Source organism: Salmo trutta, chromosome 11 (assembly GCF_901001165.1).
Source record: "Salmo trutta chromosome 11, fSalTru1.1, whole genome shotgun sequence".
Taxonomy (NCBI): domain Eukaryota; kingdom Metazoa; phylum Chordata; class Actinopteri; order Salmoniformes; family Salmonidae; genus Salmo; species Salmo trutta.
This window is the reverse complement of record NC_042967.1, coordinates 14,979,879-15,005,144: the sequence shown is the minus strand read 5'-3', so window position 1 is coordinate 15,005,144 and position 25,266 is coordinate 14,979,879. Positions and strand designations below refer to the sequence as shown.

The window sequence follows — 25,266 nt, the reverse complement described above, 5'->3', positions numbered from 1 at the left end:
CTGTTGTGAAGTTTTAAGATGACCCTCAGTGCTCAGACACTCTCAGACCTCTTATCTCTCTGGCTCTTAATGGTAAGAGTTGTTTGGCCGTTAGTGGAGTCCAGCAACACAACATCAACACGTAACGTCGTAGAGGACTCCGTCAGGGCAGAGACGGGTCATACACCGCGTCCTGGCCTCTGGCCGTTGTTTTCACCTGGACTTTTGTATTAGCACATCTACGCCGTTCTCAAACTCATTTGGGAACAGGAACACCAAGCCTTTACCAAATCCACTGAGGAACACAAAAGGTCATGCTGCTTCCTCTAGACCAGGGGTGTAAACCTAATTCCCCGGAGGGCCTAGTAGGCCCAGCAGGCACTGGTTTGTGGTTTTTCCTTTCACTGAAGACCTAGACAACCAGTTGAGGGGAGTTCCTTACTAATCAGTGACCTTAATTCATCAATCAAGTACAAGGGAGGAGCGAAAACCCACAGACACTCAGCCCTTTGTGGAATGAGTTTGACACCTGTGGTCTGTGGACTTTACAGCATGTTTTTGGGACGACTGTTGCTGTAAACAGACAAAAGTACATTTGATTGATTAGTTGATTGATTGACTCCTCTCCTCCAGACAGAGGGACCAACACGTCACCCAACTCGGGTCAGATAATAAAACATTATAGAAATACATTGTATGTGACAGACGCCTTTCAGGTCACTCTCGGACCCCTTGCATTAAAAATAAATGTGAACTGCTGTGCCATGACATCTGTGATTTGGCATCGCCGTGGATCAAATGAAGTAAATGTCACAGGAAATATTTCTCATGCATTCAAATTGGTCTGTCATGTTGTTTTTGTATACCTTTTAAGTATTAATTGTACAGTGAAATGACCCTCAATTAAAATATGTGCCATATCAATTTATAATTTTGCTAAATTAGATGTACTTTTATGTGGCTTTCATTATCCACTACAGTCTCAGTTAAACCCGTTTAGAGTAGTGTGTGTGCGCCCAACTGCTCAGTGTGTGTGAGAGGCTCTAGCCGTCTCTCCACCCCGAGGCTCTGAGGCGACACACTCATCCTCATCTAGAACAAGTTGATAAGCCCTGCATACCAGATGTGCTTTGGAGAGCTTTGGAGAGGCAGAGGCAGGGAGAGAGGCGGGGAAATGGTGCAGGCTTTGGCTAAGCTTTAGTCAATATGATAAAAACTGTGAAAACCCAGGAGCCTTTGTGGGTAATCTCACCTTTTTTAACTACTCTGTGTCTTAGCGTGGTGTCACTGAGAGATGTCAGCCAGTCACATCCAGCTCAGGGAAACGCTCTGTGTGTTAGTGATTGAAGATGTCATTGTACTTTAGTAAGATTGTCTTGTATCATTATGCCACAGATAGGTCAAGAATTATTTATGATTTGAATATGTTTGTATGGCAGGTATTTGATGTTGCTTTGTGTGTGTGTGTGTGTGTGTGTGTGTGTGTGTGTGTGTGTGTGTGTGTGTGTGTGTGTGTGTGTGTGTGTGTGTGTGTGTGTGTGTGTGTGTGTGTGTGTGTGTGTGTGTGTGTGTGTGTGTGTGTGTGTGTGTGTGTGTGTGTGTGTGTGTGTGTGTGTGTGTGTTTACGCAGGCGTGAGCTGCAGGAGGTGCAGGCCCTGTACAGACAGAGTAGTGAACATGCTGCAGAGCAGGCCTAGCTCATCCAGCAGCTAGAGGGACTCAACCTGGACACACAGAGAGTCTTACGCAACCAGGAAGAGGCTCACACTGCAGACACCACCTCCTATCAGAAGGTAACTAACTATACTATATATTACCACTATATTCATTTACACTACAATACCCAGAGTCCTCTGTAACCAGGAAGAGGCTCACACTGCAGACACCACGTCCTATCAGAAGGTAACTAACTATACTATATATTACCACTATATTCATTTACACTACATTACCCAGAATCCTCTGTAACCAGGAAGAGGCTCACACTGCAGACACCACCTCCTATCAGAAGGTAACTAACTATACTATATATTACCACTATATTAATTTACATTACAATACCCAGAATCCTCTGTAACCAGGAAGAGGCTCACACTGCAGACACCTCCTCTTATCAGAAGGTGACTAACTATACTATATATTACCACTATATTAATTTACATTACAATACCCAGAATCCTCTGTAACCAGGAAGAGGCTCACACTGCAGACACCTCCTCTTATCAGAAGGTGACTAACTATACTATATATTACCACGATATTCATTTACACTACAATACCCAGAGTCCTCTGTAAGCAGGAAGAGGCTCACACTGCAGACACCACCTCCTATTAGAAGGTAACTAACTACCCATAGTACACACTGATAACGCACTCATAGCACACAGTACTAACACACACTTGACCCATACCTCACAGTAGTAATACACTCTACCCATAGCACACACTGATAACGCACTCATAGCACACAGTACTAACACACAGTACTAATACATTCTACCCATAGCACACAGTACGAGCACACAGTACTAACACACACTTGACCCATAGCACACAGTACTAACACACAGTACTAACACACTCTACCCATAGCACACAGTACTAACACACAGTACTAACACACTCTACCCATAGCACACAGTACTAACACACAGTACTAACACACTCTACCCATAGCACACAGTACTAACACACAGTACTAACACACTCTACCCATAGCACATAGTACTAACAAAGAGTACTAACACACAGTACTAACACACTCTACCCATAGCACACAGTACTAACACACAGTACTAACACACTCTACACATAGCACACAGTACTAACACACAGTACTAACACACAGTACTAACACACTCTACACATAGCACACAGTACTAACACAGTACTAACACACTCTACCCATAGTACACAGTACTAACACACAGTACTAACACACAGTACTAACACACTCTACCCATAGCACACAGTACTAACACACAGTACTAACACACTCTACCCATAGCACACAGTACTAACACACATTACTAACACACAGTACTGACACACTCTACCCATAGCACACAGTACTAACACACAGTACTAACACACTCTACCCATAGCACACAGTACTAACACACAGTACTAACACACTCTACCCATAGCACAGAGTATTAACACACAGTACTAACACACAGTACTAACACACTCTACCCATAGCACACAGCACCAACACACAGTACTAACACACTCTACCCATAGCACACAGTACTAACACACTCTACCCATAGCACACAGCACCAACACACAGTACTAACACACTCTACCCATAGCACACAGTACTAACACACAGTACTAACACACAGTACTAACACACTCTACCCATAGTACACAGTACTAACACACAGTACTAACACACAGTACTAACACACTCTACCCATAGCACACAGTACTAACACACAGTACTAACACACTCTACCCATAGCACATAGTACTAACACACAGTACTAACACACTCTACCCATAGCACACAGTACTAACACACAGTACTAACACACTCTACCCATAGCACACAGCACCAACACACAGTACTAACACACTCTACCCATAGCACACAGTACTAACACACAGTACTAACACACAGTACTAACACACAGTACTAACACACTCTACCCATAGCACAGAGTACTAACACACAGTACTAACACACAGTACTAACACACTCTACCCATAGCACACAGTACTAACACACAGTACTAACACACAGTACTAACACACTCTACCCATAGCACACAGTACTAACACACAGTACTAACACACAGTACTAACACACTCTACCCATAGCACACAGTACTAACACACAGTACTAACACACTCTACCCATAGCACACAGTAGTAACACACAGTACTAACACACTCTACCCATAGTACACAGTACTAACACACAGTACTAACACACAGTACTAAGACACTCTACCCATAGCACACAGTACTAACACACAGTACTAACACACGCTACCCATAGCACACAGTACTAACACAGAGTACTAACACACAGTACTAACACACAGTACTAACACACTCTACCCATAGCACACAGTACTAACACACAGTACTAACACACTCTACCCATAGCACACAGTACTAACACACAGTACTAACACACAGCACTAAGACACTCTACCCATAGCACACAGTACTAACACACTCTACCCATAGCACACAGTACTAACACACTCTACCCATAGCACACAGTACTAACACACTCTACATATAGCACACAGTACTAACACACTCTACCCATAGCACACAGTACTAACACACTCTACCCATAGCACACAGTACTAACACACTCTACCCATAGCACACAGTACTAACACACTCTACACATAGCACACAGTACTAACACACTCTACCCATAGCACACAGTACTAACACACTCTACACATAGCACACAATACTAGCACACAGTACTAACACACACTACCCATAGCACACAGTACTAACACACTCTACACATAGCACACAGTACTAGCACACATAGTACTAACACACTCTACCCATAGCACACAGTACTAACACACTCTACCCATAGCACACAGTACCAACACACTCTACACATAGCACACAGTACTAGCACACAGTACTACCACACACTACCCATAGCACACAGTACTAACACACTCTACCCATAGCACACAGTACCAACACACTCTACCCATAGCACACAGTACTAGCACACAGTACTAACACACTGTACTAACACACTCTACCCATAGCACACAGTACTAACACAGTACTAACACACTCTACCCATAGCACACAGTACCAACACACTCTACCCATAGCACACAGTACTAGCACACAGTACTAACACACTGTACTAACACACTCTACCCATAGCACACAGTACTAACACAAATACCAATACCACCTTTAATAATACATTAACATTAACATTACTTCACCACACGACATCACACTCAACCAGTCCCCCTAACACTCTAACAAACATGACCACAACCGAGACACCAGCTCCTATCAGTAAAATAACAATGAAATCACTAAAAACCACATCACCACCTCCCCAAAACCACATCACCACCTCCCCAAAACCACATCACCACATCACCAACCCCCCAAAACCACATCACCACCTCCCAAAACCACATCACCACCTCCCCAAAACCACATCACCACCTCCCCAAAACCACATCACCACCTCCCCAAAACCACATCACCACCTCCCCAAAACCACATCACCAACCCCCCAAAACCACATCACCACCTCCCAAAACCACATCACCACCTCCCCAAAACCACATCACCACCTCCCCAAAACCACATCACCACCTCCCCAAAACCACATCACCACCTCCCAAAACCACATCACCAACCCCCCAAAACCACATCACCACCTCCCAAAACCACATCACCACCTCCCCAAAACCACATCACCACCTCCCCAAAACCACATCACCACCTCCCCAAAACCACATCACCAACCCCCCAAAACCACATCACCAACCCCCCAAAACCACATCACCACCTCCCCAAAACCACATCACCACCTCCCCAAAACCACATCACCAACCCCCCAAAACCACATCACCACCTCCCCAAAACCACATCACCACCTCCCCAAAACCACATCACCAACCCCCCAAAACCACATCACCACCTCCCCAAAACCACATCACCACATCACCACCTCCCCAAAACCACATCACCACCTCCTCAAAACCACATCACCAACCCCCCAAAACCACATCACCACCTCCCCCAAAACCACATCACCACCTCCCCAAAACCACATCACCAACCCCCCCCAAAACCACATCACCACCTCCCCAAAACCACATCACCACCTCCCCAAAACCACATCACCAACCCCCCAAAACCACATCACCACCTCCCCAAAACCACATCACCACATCACCACCTCCCCAAAACCACATCACCAACCCCCTAAAACCACATCACCACCTCCCCAAACCCACATCACCACATCACCATCTCCCCAAAACCACATCACCACCTCCCCAAAACCACATCACCACCTCCCCAAAACCACATCACCACCTCCCCAAAACCACATCACCAACCCCCCAAAACCACATCACCACCTCCCCAAAACCACATCACCACCTCCCCAAAACCACATCACCACCTCCCCAAAACCACATCACCATAAGGCAAGCTGACAATGTGTTGTCTTTACAGTGGCATTACAGTGAGGCAGTAAACGTGTTCTCTCTTCAGATGTTCAACGTTGTGCCGATCACATGGTTGCCAAGCCACTCACTGTAAGCCCTGTCTGTAACAGGAGTTTCTGTGTGGAGAGGTGGTGGGACAAACATGACTAAAAAATCTGTCCAGTCAGGGGTTTTACACTTTCCACTACTCTCCCACTTTCTCCTTCACCCCCTTTTTCCTTCTCTCTCTCCCTCCCTCCTTCCAGATGATCATAGCATCTGTGCTCTCGTCTTCTCCATGGAAATAGGAGAACAATCGTTGTCCCGACTCTCTGTCCCGTCAGCACCTGATGTGATGAGTGTTTCTTTTTTCTCTCCCTCTCCTCCACTTGTGGCCACAGCTCTACAACGAGCTGAGCATATGTTACCAGGCGCTCAAACCCAACGAGGGCCGGCTCCGCCAGAGTCACGTCGCCCTGACAACCCAGCTGGGCCTGAAGGAACAGCAGATTGTGCAGCTCCAAGGCCAGCTACAGCAACAACAACAACAGCAGACACACAACCAGCAGCAGCTTCCACAGACCATGGCCCCAGCCGGTCCCCCAGCCAGGCAGACCAACTCTAAACACTTTGAGGTGAGCTGTCGGAGGTTTGAGCTAGAGGCAAGTTGAAGACATTTTGCGTCACACTTGTCCTATCTCAGGGATTATATTGAGAGTGCTGTACAGCCAGAGGCAATGAACTGAGTGTCCATATTGTCTACTGCAGAAGTTTTTCATTGCAGACAGATCTGTGTGTGTGTGTTTATGCACGCCACTGCATGCACTTTCACACTTTAAGTACTGCCTGATGAAATAATGAATGTTTGTTTTGACCCATGTCACGTCTAAGTTGTTTATAATGGTCCAGCACTTACACCACCCTTGATATAGACATACGTCTAACCTCCGACCCCCTGACTCTCAACCAGTGTGGAATTATTGTCCGGCCTGGCAGGAGTGTGTGGGTGGTGATATGCCCACCATAGCCCGTTGTGGGGGTGGTCTTTAGAGACAGAGAGACGCTCATCAGGCGCTTGGCTTGATATCATGTCTCCAGCCCACCCTTGATCTTCCCATTTCTGTTCAAGCCCAATGTCAGTGTCTTTCATGTAGATTTCTGATCTCTCTCTTCTCTTGGGGCTCTCTCTATCTCTCTCTCACTATCTATCTATCTCTCTATCTCTCGCTCTCTCTCTATCTCTCGCTCTCTCTCTCACTCTCTCTCTCTCTCTCTCTCTCTCTCTCTCTCTCTTTCTCTCTCTCTCTCTCTCTCTCTCTCTCTCTCTCTCTCTCTCTCTCTCTCTCCTCTCTAGACTGGGACTCAATGTAAAATTCTCTTCAGGTGATAGAATCATAGAAGCGGCATCCATTTTGCCGTTCCCCTCCGTCTGTGGAGGCCCAGGTTTAATTGGAGATGGGTAATGGTGTTGAGTAATGATGGTGTCAGCTCTCTCCCCTTTCTCAACTCACACCCAGAGGGTAGAGAGTAACAAGATGGTGTCTGTCTGTCCAGCTCCATCAACCAAAGTAGCACTTAATATCTTTTAATGATGCGTTTATCAGTCATCCTCCCTATTGGTTAGACCACACATGGTCAGTCACGGTCCATAGATCCACAACAGTAGCAAGACTATATTAGGCTGTCGTATTGCTGATCTAGGATCAGGTCCAACCTGACCATGTAATCTTATTGATTTATAATCTAAAGGTAAAACGGATCTTAGACCAGCCCTCCTACTCTGAGATATGATATGCATACAGGTCCTGATCTGAGTAGTGTTACACCGTGCAGAACGGTTTGCTATTCGCTGCTTTACAAATTGATTGTGTTTGTCTAATTTGACGGGTGGTAATCCTCCAGATAGCATCGCCCCGGACAGGAAGTCAAAAGATATCAGTGCAAATGTTAAGTGAGTTACAATTGCCTCTGTCTCACTTAACCCTGTTAATTCAGCCGAATGAATGTTGAAATATAAATGGATCAATTAGCGAGCAATTAAGTCCAGCTATGTAGTGTTACCCCAGTAATTAATACTACGTTCTAGAGGAGCTGCGTTCCAGGCCGGTGTGTAGTGTGTGTGCATGTATGTTTCTAACTTAGTGTGTTACAAGTCTTTGTGTGTGTGTGTGTATGTTTATAACTGAGTGTTTTTGCGCGTGTGTGTTACAAGTCTTTGTGTGTGTGTGTGTGTGTTCTTTCTGACACTGCCAATACAAGGCAGACACCCCTGTCTCTCAGTCTTCCACCCCAGTAAGCATCCATCCATCCATCCATCCTCCATCATAAGAAACTCAGATCACATATTTTTCGGGCATCCTTATGCATAAAAACCGATGCATGGCATCAATATTAAATTGTGTTTACCCAGAACACATGTAACCAGCGCCTGGGCTGCTTTGTCTCTTAACTTTCCTTACCCACTGACATCAAAGTGAACAGATCAGATTATCGTCCCAAGGTATCACAGCCAGTCAGGAGGGAGAGGCCTCTCCGTTTCCCAGGCTATAATTGCACTGACAAGGCGTGTGTGTATTCCAGCGTAAATAGCATATTCCATAACGACTTCCTCTCGCCGAACACCTGTTAAATTCTAATGCGCCGGTTGTTAGCCGGAGATTTATTTTAATTTTAAATGTTTGGAAGTTACCTGTTGGAGATGATCAAAGTGCTGATCGCTGGGGGAGCGCCGGGCGGGGGGAGACGTAGCTAGCACCACACTCATTTGAATATGGGGAAAGAGAGGGAAGAGCGACGGCTTTGAACACTACTTTCTCGGAGGGAGGGAGGGAGGGAGGGAGGGAGGGAGGTGAAGGCAGGAGGAAGGGGGTGCAGGAGGTGAAAAAACACCCATTGTGTGTTATGTTGCCATGCTCTGCTAGAGAACTACTGTCTGTCTTCTGTCTCCATGTCTGAAGTGGAGTTAACGCTTTACAGCCCACTCAATGCTGCCTCTGGGACTTAGACTGAAGCAGGTCAAGTCTGAATAGGAATCAGTCTATCTAGTAGTCAGACTATGTCAATCTTGACTTCAATCTTGTCTAGTTTCTATAGCTACTGTAGTACCTTCATCTACACATTTGTACTGGAATGCAGAATTCAGGTGAAAGTTGTGTTAATAATTTGGAGTTGGCAAGAGGGAAGTAGGTGAAATATCATTTCCATTTTTCTCGATACATCTCCTTTTGATTGATCTCCATTTGTTTTGAAGGAACGGGCCAGTGATCCTACTAAAACTTCCTCTTGTACCATAGTTGTATCCTTGTGAGAGTTTCTCACAACAAGCTTGCTAGTTCCTTGCTAGCCGTTCATCTAGATAGTTGGATGCCTTTGTGCCTTTATGTGAGTCAGTGAGTACACTGCAGACAGACTGAGACAGATCTCCATAGAGTGTAGAAGATGGCCCTGTGCCCTGTTCTTCTATTCAGCCTGAAGGTCCTGGCTGTGGTCTGACAACCCAGCAGCCCAGGTGACTCAGCTCAGCCACACACCAGCCTGGATGATGGGTTGCCAGGTTGGATCGAGCGGTTGCCAGATTGGCGGCTGCCACCGCAACCAAGGAGACTGGGAAACCCCCACAAGTGATCAGTGGCCAACAGCAGAGTTTTGTAGCCGTAGCCCAATCAGCCCATACTGTCACTGCATTGCACACAGGGTAACTAGCTACTGTTTCTCTGGCTGGCTACAGTAAAGCGGTGATTAGTAGAACCCACATTAGAATACATAGTAGACCTCAGGCTTTTCTGGACAGTATCTAAATGAACAGTGACTTCTTAATTGTGTGGGCAGCCGTTCAAAGCAGAGCTCACTAGCGAAGCCCCACATCAGCGTTGGAAATGAAGGCGTTGTGAAGATGAGGCTCTCAGTCAGTCCAATGAAGTTGGGGCTAGGTTGAAGAGGGGGATGTTAGGAGGACACCTATTGTCCTATTTGTCAACTTGGAACTCGGCCCCCTATTCTCATATAGTGCACTACTTGTTGCCACTCTAAAGGGAATAGGGTGGTAGTTTGCCTTGCATCCTTTTTTGTTCTTCATCAGATACACTGATGTGAAGCAGGAGGGTCCTTGTACGTGTGACTGTACCACATCAACACATAGACCGGCGCTAACATAATGAAACTTTGAAATCCAGTCCCCCCCCCACTGCGGTAACAACACTTATTTATTCTCTCTTTCTTATTCTCTGATTTTCTTCTCGCTAAATAAAAGGTACTTTAGTTGCCTGGATCCTTCCCTCCTTTCCCTCAGCTAAACAGCCATGGCTCTTCCTATAACATCTGCCTCCATCTAATCCTTGTTTGGTGTTAGTGAATCAGGCGCTGTCTGTCAGATGTATAATTCAAGTATCACTCCCCACTCGCCCGCCGCTCTGTTCCGCCAGGGTCAGGTTTGGATGAGGAGAGGTGCTTCTTTTGATCAGCATCATCATCCTCATCATCATCATCATACATGACATACCCCTGGATCCTGTGGAGTTATAGACCTAGGGAAGAATGGAAGTTGTGTGTTTTTTTAATGTTTAGATGGTTAGTGATGGTGGACAGAGGCTCAGAGGGGAAAGCATTAATAGTTGCTTCTCAGATAGGATCTATGAAATCGTAATGCTACAACAGCAGATTGATGGAAGAAGAAGCCGTGATGTCGGGTTGGAATTTAGAAACGTAACAGAATCGATTTACATCAAAACACCCCAAAAATGATGAAATGGAAAGTGGTGCCTAATGGAAGGCAGAGCAATAGAGAGAAACTTTTGCCAGTTGTGGACTGAAAGCCATTTTGTTGCAACCTACGCTAAAGCTACCTTCATTTAACTAGAGCCATGTTTTTCCATTTTCTCAGATTCTCCATCATTTAAAGACTTCAACTTCATTCTTTGTGTCATAATGAATTTATTTGTACTGTGTGCGACCCCTGTGGGAATCAAACCCATGACCCTGGCGTCGCTAGTGCCACGCTCTTACCGAGTGAACCACCCAGTGTCAGGGCTCTCTGTCTGGCAGCAGATGAGAGCCCATATATTAGACCTGAGACAGTAATGACATGGACTCAACATGGACTCCAGTGTTGTGATTTAATAGCTCAAGTGGTCTCATTAGAAGGGAGCCCTGTGTACTGCAGCTCTCCTCATTAACCAACCACAGCCATGTGCTGCAGGCACACAGGTCAGACAGACTGTGTGGGAGGACCCAGCAGCACTTTATACACACACACACACACACACACACACACACACACACACACACACACACACACACACACACACACACACACACACACACACTGCCCCTGTCTTGTCCTTCCATTAGGTCCTCCAGCACAACCCACTTCCACTCAGGAGCAACCATCCAGACTAACACAGCCCACTGCATCTGAACTGGGGGGTTACACAAACACACCCCCATGCGCCCTTCAGTACCCCCCCCCAACTCCACCCCAACCCCCCGCCCCGTCCCGTCCATGCGTTACCCTAGCCTACCTTTCCAACAGCATCGGAGACACAGGCAGAGAGACCCCGGCGTTGCCACAGATGTGAGGTAGGGCCTGCCCTGGTTATAGCTGCTCCATAATTAACAGTGATCAGATTTGTTTTGTGGCATAAATGGTGCATGTGTAGAACATTAGCCATGGCACTGCTCATTTAAATTCAGCTGAAGGGCTCAGCAGCAGACGGGTCACGAGCTTCAGGGAGCACAATCACAAGCCTCCTCCATATGTTCCTGCCGCATCTTACCAGGGCCACGAGCGCCAGATAAGTTCCCAGAAGAACCTAATCGTGTTCGGTAATTACAGCGCGCCTCTCTCTCTCTCTCTCTCTCTCTCTCTCTCTTCCCCCCCCTCTCCCCCTCCCCTCCCCCTCTCATCCCTCCCTCCCCCGTTCTCTTCTGCTTTGGCTTAGAAAACGAAGGAGGAAAGAACTAAAACAGTCCCTCATCAGATAATTTGTAAATTGCTTTACGTGGCCGATGCCGACCGAAAAAACTCTGGTTGGTTGTTCTTCTTCTTTTTTTCCCCTCCGTCCGACTGAGCTAGAAATTATAAATAATTGTAACAGATGTAGCAATATGGCCAGCCTCCAATAAACGAGGCCCCAGATAATTTGGCCGACCCCTTCTGACAGGCCAATTTAATAAAATGTGAACAAAATCTTCCACCGCTAATAATTTATCATCCCCTCTCCCCATTGGTTAAAGTGAATTACCCCGACAGTTAACAAGGTCACACCCAGATGCCAAGCGACTCGCAACAAGGCTGCTACTCCTGATGATGGGATCAGGAAACATCAAGAGGTGATGACAGCGCTGGTGTTGTTTCTTTCAGTACCTGTGATCCTAGAAAAAACACACACACACACACACACACACACACACACACACACACACACACACACACACACACACACACACACCCAGGTGCCAAGGCCCTACTTGTCAGTCGGCAGTTTTTATACGCTATCATGGAATGTGGCGTGTGTGTTAGCGCCTGGTATAGAAGGAAGTGGTAGCTATAGAAGGAAGTGGTAGGTATAGCACTCTCGGGCTAGCTCAATGCATTATTTACTGCTCACCTTTTTATGCAGGGTCGTCAAGGACGAGGGGAGAGGTGGCAACGCACAGTATGGTTGCATATGTTTAAGGCTTTGTGTGTGTGTGTGTGTGTGTGTGTGTGTGTGTGTGTGTGTGTGTGTGTGTGTGTTCCACCTGTATGTTATGTTAAGGCCATGTTCCTCATCATTAATTGTGTATGAGAAAGAAAGCCCAGGCAGTCTCTGCATATAAACCACTGCCTCCGAGGACTGTCCTTATCTCCCCACACGCACACAAATACACACACTGGCCATATGAGGTAAAACACATGACGAGGAGAAAAGTGGGGACAAGATAAGGCTTTCTTTGAGGTCACATAAAGAACTGGATTACAGTACCCTGTTAGGTAACAGGAAGTATTGATGTTACAGTAGCTACAGTTACAGCTTACCTTGTACACTTCTAGAAGTACTGGCAACGTAGTTGGGGCTGCAGCGTATGTTTATTTTGTTATTTGAATAGGAACAGGGACCGCTACAAACACATTGAATAAACAAGCATCTGTATAGATGGGCTTCTCTAAACATCTATATTATGAACATGTTCCTCAATGTCACACTTCTCACCCCAATAATAAGTCTGAGCCCCCCCTTCCTCCCCTCCCTCTCCCATCACACTAAGGGGACAATCTGGCCAGTGGCGTCTGTCCATCCATCATCCTCTCTGGGCGGCCGTGGGGCCTGGCCTCCTGCACACGCTCACAGACACTCCCGTTCGCCCTTGTCTCCCTGCTTTGTGTCGGTGGTCCTGTGGTGTGGGGGGGATGTGTGGCGGGTTGCCGTGATGTGTTGGGGAGCGTTAATTGACTGGGTTGGTAGGTGGTGATAAATAGATGGGTCCTTGATAGGGAACGTCTCTCACGCCTGGAGTTGAGTTTAGACAGCTGTCCCCTCCTCGTTGGAGCTTCCAGTTCCCGGCTTACATGCGTCTGGATGTTTACTGTGCAGCCATCAGACTTTAGGTACAGGTACAAGGTCAGGCTCAATTCTAAGATCAGGGTTTAGTTGAGGATTAGTTTGAACTTTTCACGTTTTTTTTCGTACAATTTTTTTTCTTCTCTCAAATTCAAATCAAGGCCTATAAGCTGGAATTTTTTAATTGGATCCCATTTAAAAATATATATCTATATATAAATAATAATAATTGGTTCCCAAAATACAACTTTCACCTTTGTCATTTCCCAGAGGCATGCAGCGCTGCTGGGTCCTCCTACATAGTTTGTAATGCTATTGTAAAATACTGTTTTTTTCTGTCACCTTATCTGAATATCTGGGTCTAGTGTGGTGGATCATGTGGATGTGCTTGGCCTTTTACAGGAGCAGACTCTGTATGACTCTCCAGATCAGGAACCCAGTGGAGAGGAGGCCCCAGCCTCAACCTGTAGCCCGGTCTCACAGGAGCCCCCGGGGCCCCCAGACACACCGCTGGCCCTCAGCCCCTCCAGGGGCCAACACACTGGGAGACGGCAGGTGGGTCAGCTACTATGCAGACACACAGACACACACTACCCCAGTCCCCTCAGAGACTCACCCCAGTCCGGTAGGAGACGGCTACTGGGGAGACAAGGGCAAGTTACAGCGATTCATGGGAATCATGTGATTAATTTGATCCATTCTCTGGCAGCCGTACTCCTGCCCCCTGTTACGTGAATTTTGTTATCAATGTTCATAAACTTCAATTAATCTACTCAGTCTGCAAGTTTGTAAGATTCTGGTTGAATGAAACAGACGAGAGTCCCAGCTTACAATAGTCAAAATGTTTATTCACGAGGGTACTCTGAAGTTCATTATACAAAGACATCCATTTTATAGTTAACTTCCTACCTACGCACATACATCCACACAAACAGTAGATATCCTACGCACATACATACACATGAACAGTAGGTGAGTTGTGTGCTTCTCCAGAGTTCTCACCACTGTGTATCACTACCCAGCGCTGTCCGTTCCATTCCCCTGAGATTAGAGAAACCTTGAGAAGTACTCCCTGTCCTATCATAAGTTCCTCAGAGTTCTAGCCAGGTCGAGCCAAACACAGTGTTAAATGTTCTCTGTATTTTCTTCGGCACACACATACACACATTTATCTCCCTCCCAGTCCAACCTAGTTGGACTTATGTTTAACTTCTATGGGCAAGCGTCCCACCCCTGGTACACCCTATCAACAACAGGTGAAATATCAAGAGCGCCAAATTTGAAAACAATTAAATGTCATAATTCAAATTTCTCAAACATACAACTATCTTACACCCTTTGAAAGATAAAAATCTCCTTAATCTAACCACGTTGTCCGATTTCATAAAGGCTTTACGGCGAAAGCATAAAGTTAGATTATGTTAGGACAGTACATTGAAAATAGCTGTGTATAATGTTTTGTCAATGCAAAGACAGGCGTCACCAAAAGCAGAAAACCAGCAAAAATGATGCACTAACCTTTGACAATCTTCATCAGATAACACTCCTAGGACATTATGTTAGACAATACATGCATTTTTTGTTCTATCAAGTTCATATTTATATCCAAAAACAGCATTTTACAATGGCGTTGATGTTGAGAAAATATTTTCCCTCCAATACCGGCAGTCAATCAGCACAACAAATTAAATAATTACTATTCGAAACCATTGATAAAATATTATATTGTCATTCAAAGAATTATAGATTAACATCTCGTGAACGCAACCGCATTGCCAGATTTAAAAAGAACTTTACTGGGAAATCACACTTTGCAATAAACGGGGTCCTGTGCTCAGAAAAATAGGCTTAGCGATACAGACTAGGCGCCATGTTGGAGAGATCTAAAATCAAAAATACTATGTAAATATTCCCTTACCTTTGATTATCTTCATCAGAAGGCACTTCCAGGAATCCCAGGTCCATAACAAATGTACTTTTGTTCGAAAAAGCTCATAATTTATGTCCAAAAAGCTCCGTGTTGTTAGCGCGTCCTGTAGGCTACTCAAAAACATGAACGTCGCCCGCCGGACTTGTTTTCACCAAAGAGGGGAAAATAAATATTTACGTTCGTTCAAACATGTCAAACGTTGTATAGTATAAATCATTAGGGCCTTTTCCAATCAGAACTTCAATAATATTCAAGGCGGACGATTGCATTCTCTTTTAAAACGTATTGGAACGAGAGTACCCAAACATGCACTCGCGCGCCAGAGTAGTATAGGCCATCCGCTTATGACCAACTTTCCAAGTCTCTTGTTCGGTCAGTTTTCACAGTAGAAGACTCAAACCACTTTGTAAAGACTGGTGACATCTAGTGGATGGCGTAGGAAGTGCTCAATGATTAATAAGTCCCTGTGTGTTTCAATTGCATAGGCTTAAAAGTAATTCAACACATCAGATATCCACTTCCTGTAAGAATTTGTCTCAGGGTTTTGACTGCCATCTGTTATACTTACAGACACCATTCAAACAGTTTTAGAAAATTCAGAGTGTTTTCTATCCAAATCTGGTAATAATATGCATATCCTAGCTTCTGAGTTGGTGTAGGAGGCAGTTAAAAATGGGAACATATTTTTTTCAAAATTCTCAATACTGCCCCCTAGCCCCAACAGGTTATTAATACTTTAATTATTCATTATACATGCTACATGCACAACTAATTACTAATTAGTTACGTTTCAGGGTAGAATTATTTAATCATTTTCTTTAACCTCTCTAGGGTCGGCGGGACGAAATCGTCCCACCTACGTAACAGCCAGTGGAATCCTGTGGCGCGTTATTCAAATACCTTAGAAATGCTATTACTTCAATTTCTCAAACATATGACTATTTTACACCATTTTAAAGACAAGACTCTCGTTAGTCTAACCACATTGTCCGATTTGAAAAATGCTTTACAACGAAAGCAAAACATTAGATTATGTCAGCAGAGTACCCAGCCAGAAATAATCACACACCCATTTTTCAAGCTAGCATATAATGTCACAAAAACCAAAACCACAGCTAAATGCAGCACTAACCTTTGATGATCTTCATCAGATGACACTCCTAGGACATTATGTTATACAATACATGCATGTTTTGTTCAATCAAGTTTATATTTATATCAAAAACCAGCTTTTTACATTAGCATGTGACGTTCAGAACTAGCATACCCACCGAAAACTTCCGGTGAATTTACTAAATTACTCACGATAAAGGTTCACAAAAAACATAACAATTATTTTAAGAATTATAGATACAGAACTTCTTTATGCAATCGTGGTGTCCGATTTTAAAATAGCTTTTCGGTGAAAGCACATTTTGCAATATTCTGAGTAGATAGCCCGGCCATCATGGCTAGCTGTTTTGACACCCACCAAGTTTGGCACTCACCAAACTCAGATTTACTATAAGAAAAATTGGATTACCTTTGCTGTTCTTCGTCAGAATGCACTCCCAGGACTTCTACTTCATTCACCAATGTTGTTTTGGTTCCAAATAATCCATAGTTACATCCAAATAGCTGCATTGTATAACATAATGTCCTAGGGTTGTCATCTGATGAAGATCATCAAAGGTTAGTGCTGCATTTAGCTGTGGTTTTGTTTTTTGTGACATTATATGCTAGCTTGAAAAATGGGTGTCTGATTATTTCTGGCTGGGTACTCTGCTGACATAATCTAATGTTTTGCTTTTGCTGTAAAGCCTTTTTGAAATCGGACAGTGTGGTTAGATTAATGAGAGTCTTGTCTTTAAAATGCTGTAAAATAGTCATATGTTTGAAAAATAGAAGTTTTCGGATTTTAGAGGAGTTTGTATTTCGCGCCACGCCCATCATTGGATATTGGAGCAGGTGTTCCGCTAGCGGAACGTGTAGATGTAAGAGGTTAATCTCGCTCTCGTTGTCTCTGCCTCTCTCTTTCTCTCCCGATTTTCGCCTTATCTTCTCTTTTCCTTTCCTCTCTTGACTTTTTTCACTCTATCCCCTACTCAGAATTTCGGAATAATTACTATTGTAACTTTTGATTAGTTATTAGGTCTCACACGCACATAATCTTTCCCCTGCTGATATCCTTCTTGTAACTTTCTCTCACCCTTTCTCTACACTTGCCTTCTTACCTTCTTTTCCGGGCTTCAGACAGCCAGGTATCTAACCCTCGACCTGCTGTTTCCCTTGACTATCTACACATGTCTTATGTATCTACCTTATCATTAATTCAAATTTTTCTACATCTAGAAGTCTCTCAAATTCGTATTTCTTTCTCCATTTTGGGCATTAGATTTACTTCTCATCCCCGGTTAATTCCGGGACCTCCTTTGAGGATTTACCTCCCATTATTAGTTAAAACCTTGTAGTTATTATGACTATTAATTTGGATCTATGATTAGTTTACCTCGTTTCGTTTAATTCAAATCTATTCATTTGGATCTATGATTAGTTTACCTCGTTTCGTTTAATTCAAATGTATTAATTTGGATCTATGATTAGTTTACCTCGTTTCGTTTAATTCAAATCTCTTAATTTGGATCTATGATTAGGTTACCTCGTTTCGTTTAATTCAAATCTCTCGCCTCTTCCTCCTTTTTGGAATTTATTTCAGTATTGTCTTTTGAATCGGATCTATGGTCAATTGACTTGTTAATTGACCATTTGAGTTATCTTGTTCGCATAGAATTACCGTCCTCTCTCACAAAACCTATTTTATATCCTCGCCTCTCCTCAATTTAGGACTTTATTTAGGTATGTATTTTGAATCGGATCTATGGCTAATTTACCACATGTTAATTAACCATTTAAGTTATCCTATTTGCACAAAATCACCGTCCTATCGCACAGCACCTATTTTATATCCCTGTTAATAACGTCTCGGGCCACTTCGCACAGACCTCAATTATTAAGCTATTTTTATTTATGGTAGTGCACATGTACCTTAGGTCTTCGCGGACCTGCTCCCTATATCGATTTTGTTAATACACAAAGTAAAAACCCTCCAAGTGAATCTGTTTAGAATAACTAAGCTCCTATTATTGATCAATTCTAGATGTTTAGAATATCAAATCTGAGATGTCTTAAATTCCCCCAAATTCGTGAATAAAGGTTTACTGACCTTCGTCTTGTAGTCTGGGAAAAGCAAGGTTGGTTGGATTCCGTCACTGTCTCTGTCGACCTTAGATATATACCGGCCTGTTATGGAACCCCAATATCAGGGGACAGGTCTTTAATTTACGGGTCAATGGCCCGCCCGTGCACGTTCTCGGCGTGTTACCTTCGGACGACAGGGACAGGTATTGGAATCCGGCTCGAAGGACCAAATTGTTATGTGAATTTCATTATCAATGTTCATAAACTTCAATTAATCTACTCAGTCTGCAACCCAGAGTTTGTAAGATTCTGGTTGAATGAAACAGACGAGAGTCCCAGCTTACAATAGTCAAAATGTTTATTCACGAGGGTACTCTGAAGTTCATTATACAAAGACATCCATTTTATAGTTCACTTCCTACCTACGCACATACATCCACACAAACAGTAGATATCCTACGCACATACATACTGTAACGGTTGTCGTCGGGAATGGAGGACCAAAACGCAGCAGGAATGTGGATGCTCATCTTGTATTTATTTTAAATCAAGAGAACACCAAAATAACAAACAAAGAACACACGAACAACAAAACAGTCTTGTCAGGCTCACACATGCAAAACAAGAAACAATCTCCCACAAACACTTAACCAAACACATACCCATATATAGGACTCTCAATCAGAGGCAACTAGAAAACACCTGCCTCCAATTGAGAGTCCAACCCCAATAAACTAGACAAAGAAATACAAAAGACTAGAGACCACATAGAAATACAATCCTAGAACATAACCCCAAAAACCAGGAAATAATAAATCAAACACCCTACTACATAAAACACCACCCCGAACCACATAAACAAAATACCCTCTGCCACGTCCTGACCAAACTACAATAACAAATAACCCTATTACTGGTCAGGACGTGACACATACACACAAACAGTAGGTGAGTTGTGAGTTCTCACCACTGTGTATCACTACCCAGCGCTGTCTGTTCCATTCCCCCGAGATTTGAGAAACCTTGAGAAGTACTCCCTGTCCTATCATAAGTTTCTCAGAGTTCTAGCCAGGTCGAGCCAAACACAGTGTTAAATGTTCTCTTTATTTTCTTCGGCACACACATACACACATTTATCTCCCTCCCAGTCCAACCTAGTTGGACATATGTTTAATACTTTGATTATTCATTATACATGCTACATAAGCAACTAATTACTAATTAGTTACGTTTCGGGGTAGAATTATCTAATCATTTTCTTTAAACATATAAAATCTTTTATCACCCCCCACCTCCCTCCACACCACCTCTCCTGCCGTGGGTGGCTGGGGCCGGGCCGGCGTGTGCTGCGGGTTTCATGCATGCCTGGGGCTCAGGCACTGGCTAATTTACCACATTAGGCGTCCGGTCGTTCAAGTTCCAACCACTCACTATTTTGACTAATATGTTTTTAGATAACACTCCAAATCTGCCATACAGACAAACATTGTTAAGGACTTTGTAGGCAGCAAAAAATATACGTGTCACTTTTGCTTACACTTAGGCTTTTTAACATGAATACAGGCCAAAACATCATTGACATCTCTTTAGAGAGAGGGTCATACAGCATATAGCACCATAACGGTCCCAGCAGTACCAGTCTGTCTCTATCCCGAGGCTCCTGTCTGCCAGAGGAGTCTCCCATTACGCACCTGGGTGTGTGATGTTAACACCCAGCTACAGAGATGACACAGAAATTCCATTAGTCAGGCCCTCTCTTCTCCGCTCCACCTGGACAGGGGCCTGGCCCTAGAACCTTATCTGATCTGACGCTGGAGGAAATACTGACCCTGACACACATAGCGCGCGCACGCACGCACACACCACACACATACACTCACATGCTGGCCAGCGCTCACACACAACCTTCAGCCGCTCTGCCCACATCACACCGTTTTTTTGTTGTTGTCACTTTCACTCCAGCCTCCAGTCCATATCAGTCAAACCATTATAGGGGCTGTACTTTAGCATGTCTTGTGTGTTAGTTTATGTACAACACTCTCCTGGTTCTTCCCTGCTCCTCTTAATGTCTCTTAATGTATCTTAATGTCCCTTTTAAAACCTTTTAGTACCTGTTGCTTTTTTTGCATCCTGAAAAGCACCGAGTGGGTCTTTGAATGGCCCATATAGCTGTGGGTGTGTGTGGGGGCACATGTTTGTGTGTGGCTTACAATATATCCCATTCACATCACCCGGGTCCTGAACAAGTCGTGCTTTGAGAGCCCTGGCTGGCGCTGCTACACACATGACACGGTGCTGCCATCATAAAGAACTCCATTGATGACAGTGTGACCCCCCAGTCTCTCTCTCCACTCACAGGGAGATGGAGGGAGGGGTGAGGAGGGGGGTCTATGGAGTGCCTCTCCAACGTGGAGCTGGGGTCATCAACCGTTCAGGAAATAACATACTTTTTTTCTCGCTCTCTCTCTCTCCGTCTGGTAACACATGTCTCTCTCTTTCTCTCTACTTTCTCTCTCTTTCTCTACTCTCTCTCTCTCTATCTATCTGTTTGTGGAGCCATTACGGGGTGCGTGGCACAGGGCAGGTCGTGGCCCCTAGCCAGCTGTCGAGGTGAGATGAGGGCGCATCTTCATCTTCCTTACGCCTTCGCCTTTTTTGTTTTGTCCTCAGGCTGTGTGTGTGTGTGTGTGTGTGTGTGTGTGTGTTGATGGCTCGGGCACGAGTTGTGGCTGGCCCAGCATTAAAGAGATAATGACGTGTTCCTCCATAGCATGTTGTTTCGTAGTACACACACACACACGTCTGTCCTCTGGACCTGTTGCTGGACAGACGGCAGATTGGCTGTCCACAGCCTTTCATCGATCACTGTGTGTCCCTCTGTCCAGTCCTTCACTGTCTGTTCACTCTGTGTTTTGTGACTTTTACACGTGATGCAAATGGATGTTCTCCAGCTGACCACACAAACATGAATATTATGATACTTACATTTCAGTCCAGGTGGAATTTCTGTCTCCAGCTTTATTTGGATTTTGATGAAGGGTATATGGTTTGATAACACCTGAAAGATAATTCAAACCTCTTATGATTAGTGCTTGATCAGATATGAGCATTCCACACATAGTATCTCCTCTCTACAGTGTTAGTGAGGGCAGTGCCACATTCCTCTCATCTCTTATATCCTGTCAGCCTGGTCTAATACGTTTCTGCCTTTATACACACACACACACACACACTCTATACCCCCCTACACACACACTATACGCCCCTACACACACACTATACCCCCCTACACACACACTATATCCCCCTACACACACTATACCCCCCTACACACACACTATACCCCCTACACACACTATACCCCCCTACACACACTATACCCCCCTACACACACACACTATACCCCCCTACACACACACTATACCCATCTACACACACACTATACCCACCTACACACACACTATACCCCCTACAAACACGCTATACCCCCCTACACACACACACTATACCCCCCTACACACACACACTATACCCACCTACACACACACTATACCCACCTACACACACACTATACCCCCTACACACACACACTATACCCCCCTACACACACACTATACCCCTCTACACACACTCTACCCCCTACACACACAATATACCGCCCTACACACACACTATACCCCCTACACACACACTATACCCACCTACACACACACTATACCCACCTACACACACACTATACCCACCTACACACAATCTATACCCCCCTACACACACACTATACCCACCTACACACACACTATACCCCCCTACACACACACTATACCCCCTACACACACTATACCCCGCAGCCACACACACTATACCCCCCTACACACACTATCCCCCCTACACACACTATACCCCCTACACACACTCTATGCCCTCCTACACACACACACACACACACACACACACACTATACCTCCTACACACACTATACCCCGCAGCCACACACACTATACCCCCCTACACACACAGTATACCCCCCTACACACACACTATATCCCCCTACACACACACTATACCCCCCTTCACACACACTATACCCCCCTACACACACACACTATACCCCCTACACACACTATACCCCGCAGCCACACACACTATACCCCCCTACACACACACTATACCCCCTACACACACTCTATGCCCCCCTACACACACACACACTCTATACCCCCCCCCCCCCCCCCCACACACACACACACAGAGCGATGCCAGCCAAGCCAAAACGTCAGTAATATGCAGATCCATCTACTAATGACTAACCATGGAGGTAATTAAGACAGAGCTGGAACAGAAATGGCAGAAGGGCTGACACCTGCCTTGTGTGTCCACAGTCAGGACTGCTGGTGGAGAGCACTGTGGCACCTGGGTCACTCTGGTCAACAGTAGCCTGCGGTCAACAGTCTAAACACAGCGTCTAAACACAGGCTCTAGGAATGGGGGTGTGAGCACGCAGGCTCTACGGATGGGGGTGTGAGCACGCAGGCTCTAGGGATGGGGGTGTGAGCACGCAGGCTCTAGGGATGGGGGTGTGAGCATGCAGGCTCTAGGGATGGGGGTGTGAGCACGCAGGCTCTAGGGATGGGGGTGTGAGCACGCAGGCTCTAGGGATGGGGGTGTGAGCACGCAGGCTCTAGGGATGGGGGTGTGAGCACGCAGGCTCTAGGGATGGGGGTGTGTGTGAGCTAGAGGTCGACTGATTAATCGGAATGGCCGATTAATTAGGGCCGATTTTTGGCCACCGATTTGCCGCTTTTTAAAATTATTATTTTTTTTTTTTACACCTTTATTTAACTAGGCAAGTCAGATTAAGAACACATTCTTATTTTCAACATTGCACTCCACGAGGAGCCTGTTTGGCAGGCTGACTACCTGTTACGTGAGGGCAGCAAGAAGCCAAGGTAAGTTGCTAGCTAGCATTAAACTTATCTTATAAAAAACTATCAATCTTAACATAATCACTAATTAACTACACATGGTTGATGATATTACTAGTTTATCTAACGTGTCCTGCGTTGCATATAATCGATGCGGTGCATGTTAATTTCTCATCAAATCACAGCCTACTTCGACAAACGGGTGATGATTTAACAAGCGCATTTGCGAAAAAAGCACTGTCGTTGCACCAATGTACCTAACCATAAACATCAATGCCTTTCTTTAAAATCAATACACAAGTATATATTTTGAAACCTGCATATTTAGTTAATATTACCTGCTAACATGAATTTGTGTCACTTCTCTTGCGTTCCGCGCAAGCAGTCAGGGTATATACAGCAGTTTGGGCCGCCTGGCTCATTGCGAACTGTGTGAAGTCCATTTATTCCTAACAAAGGCCGTAATTAATTTGCCAGAATTGTACATAATTATGACATAACATTGAAGGTTGTGCAATGTAACAGGAATATTTAGACTTAGGGATGCCACCCGTTAGATAAAATACGGAACGGTTCCGTATTTCACTGAAATAATAAACGTTTCATTTTCAAAATAATATTTTACAGATTCGACCATATTAATGACCAAAGGCTCGTATTTCTGTGTGTTATTATGTTATAATTAAGTCTATGATTTGATATTTGATAGAGCAGTCTGACTGAGCGATGGTAGGCAGCAGCAGGCTCGGAAGCATTCATTCAAACAGCACCTTCGTGCGTTTTGCCAGCAGCTTTTCGCAATTCTTCAAGCATTGCGCTGTTTATGACTTCAAGCCTATCAACCCCCGAGATTAGGCTGGTGTAACCCATGTGAAATGGCTAGCTAGTTAGCGGGTGCGCGCTAATAGCGTTTCAAATGTCACTCGCTCTGAGACTTGGGAGTGGTTGTTCCCCTTGCTCTACATGGGTAACGCTGCTTCGAGGGTGGCTGTTGTCGATGTGTTCCTGGTTCGAGCCCAGGTAGGAGTGAGGAGAGGGACGGAAGCTATACTGTTACACTGGCAATACTAAAGTGCCTATAAGAACATCCAATAGTCAAAGGTATATGAAATACAAATCGTATAGAGAGAAATAGTCCTATAATTCCTATAATAACTACAACCTAAAACTTCTTACCTGGGAATATTGAACCACCAGCTTTCATATGTTCTCATGTTCTGAGCAAGGAACTTAAACGTTAGCTTTTTTACATGGCACATATTGCACTTTTACTTTCTTCTCCAACACTTTGTTTTTGCATTATTTAAACCAAATTGACCATGTTTCATTATTTATTTGAGGCTAAATAGATTTTTTTGATGTATTATATTAAGTTAAAATAAGTGTTCATTCAGTATTGTTGTAATTGTCATTATTACAAATAAATAAATAAAAGAATCGGCCAATTAATCGGCAGCGGCTTTTTTGGCCCTCAAATAATCGGTATCGGTATCGGCATTGAAAAATCATAAACGGTCGACCTCTAGTGTGAGCACGAGGTTTGC

The 25,266-nt window shown here is 44.5% G+C and overlaps 1 protein-coding gene across 2 annotated transcripts in view; it reads left to right on the top strand.

The window, feature by feature from the left end:
• Window positions 1-1,620: 1,620 nt before the first annotated feature.
• Window positions 1,621-25,266, top strand: part of LOC115202283 (centlein) — a gene marked incomplete in the record, with an annotated part of 63,176 nt that continues 39,530 nt past the window's right edge. Inside the window, 3 exon segments of one of the 2 annotated variants that reach the window (XM_029766342.1) lie at window positions 1,621-1,772; window positions 6,557-6,790; window positions 14,096-14,248. In XM_029766342.1, the coding sequence (XP_029622202.1) occupies window positions 6,740-6,790; window positions 14,096-14,248 (204 nt within the window). 2 annotated transcript variants of the gene reach the window in all.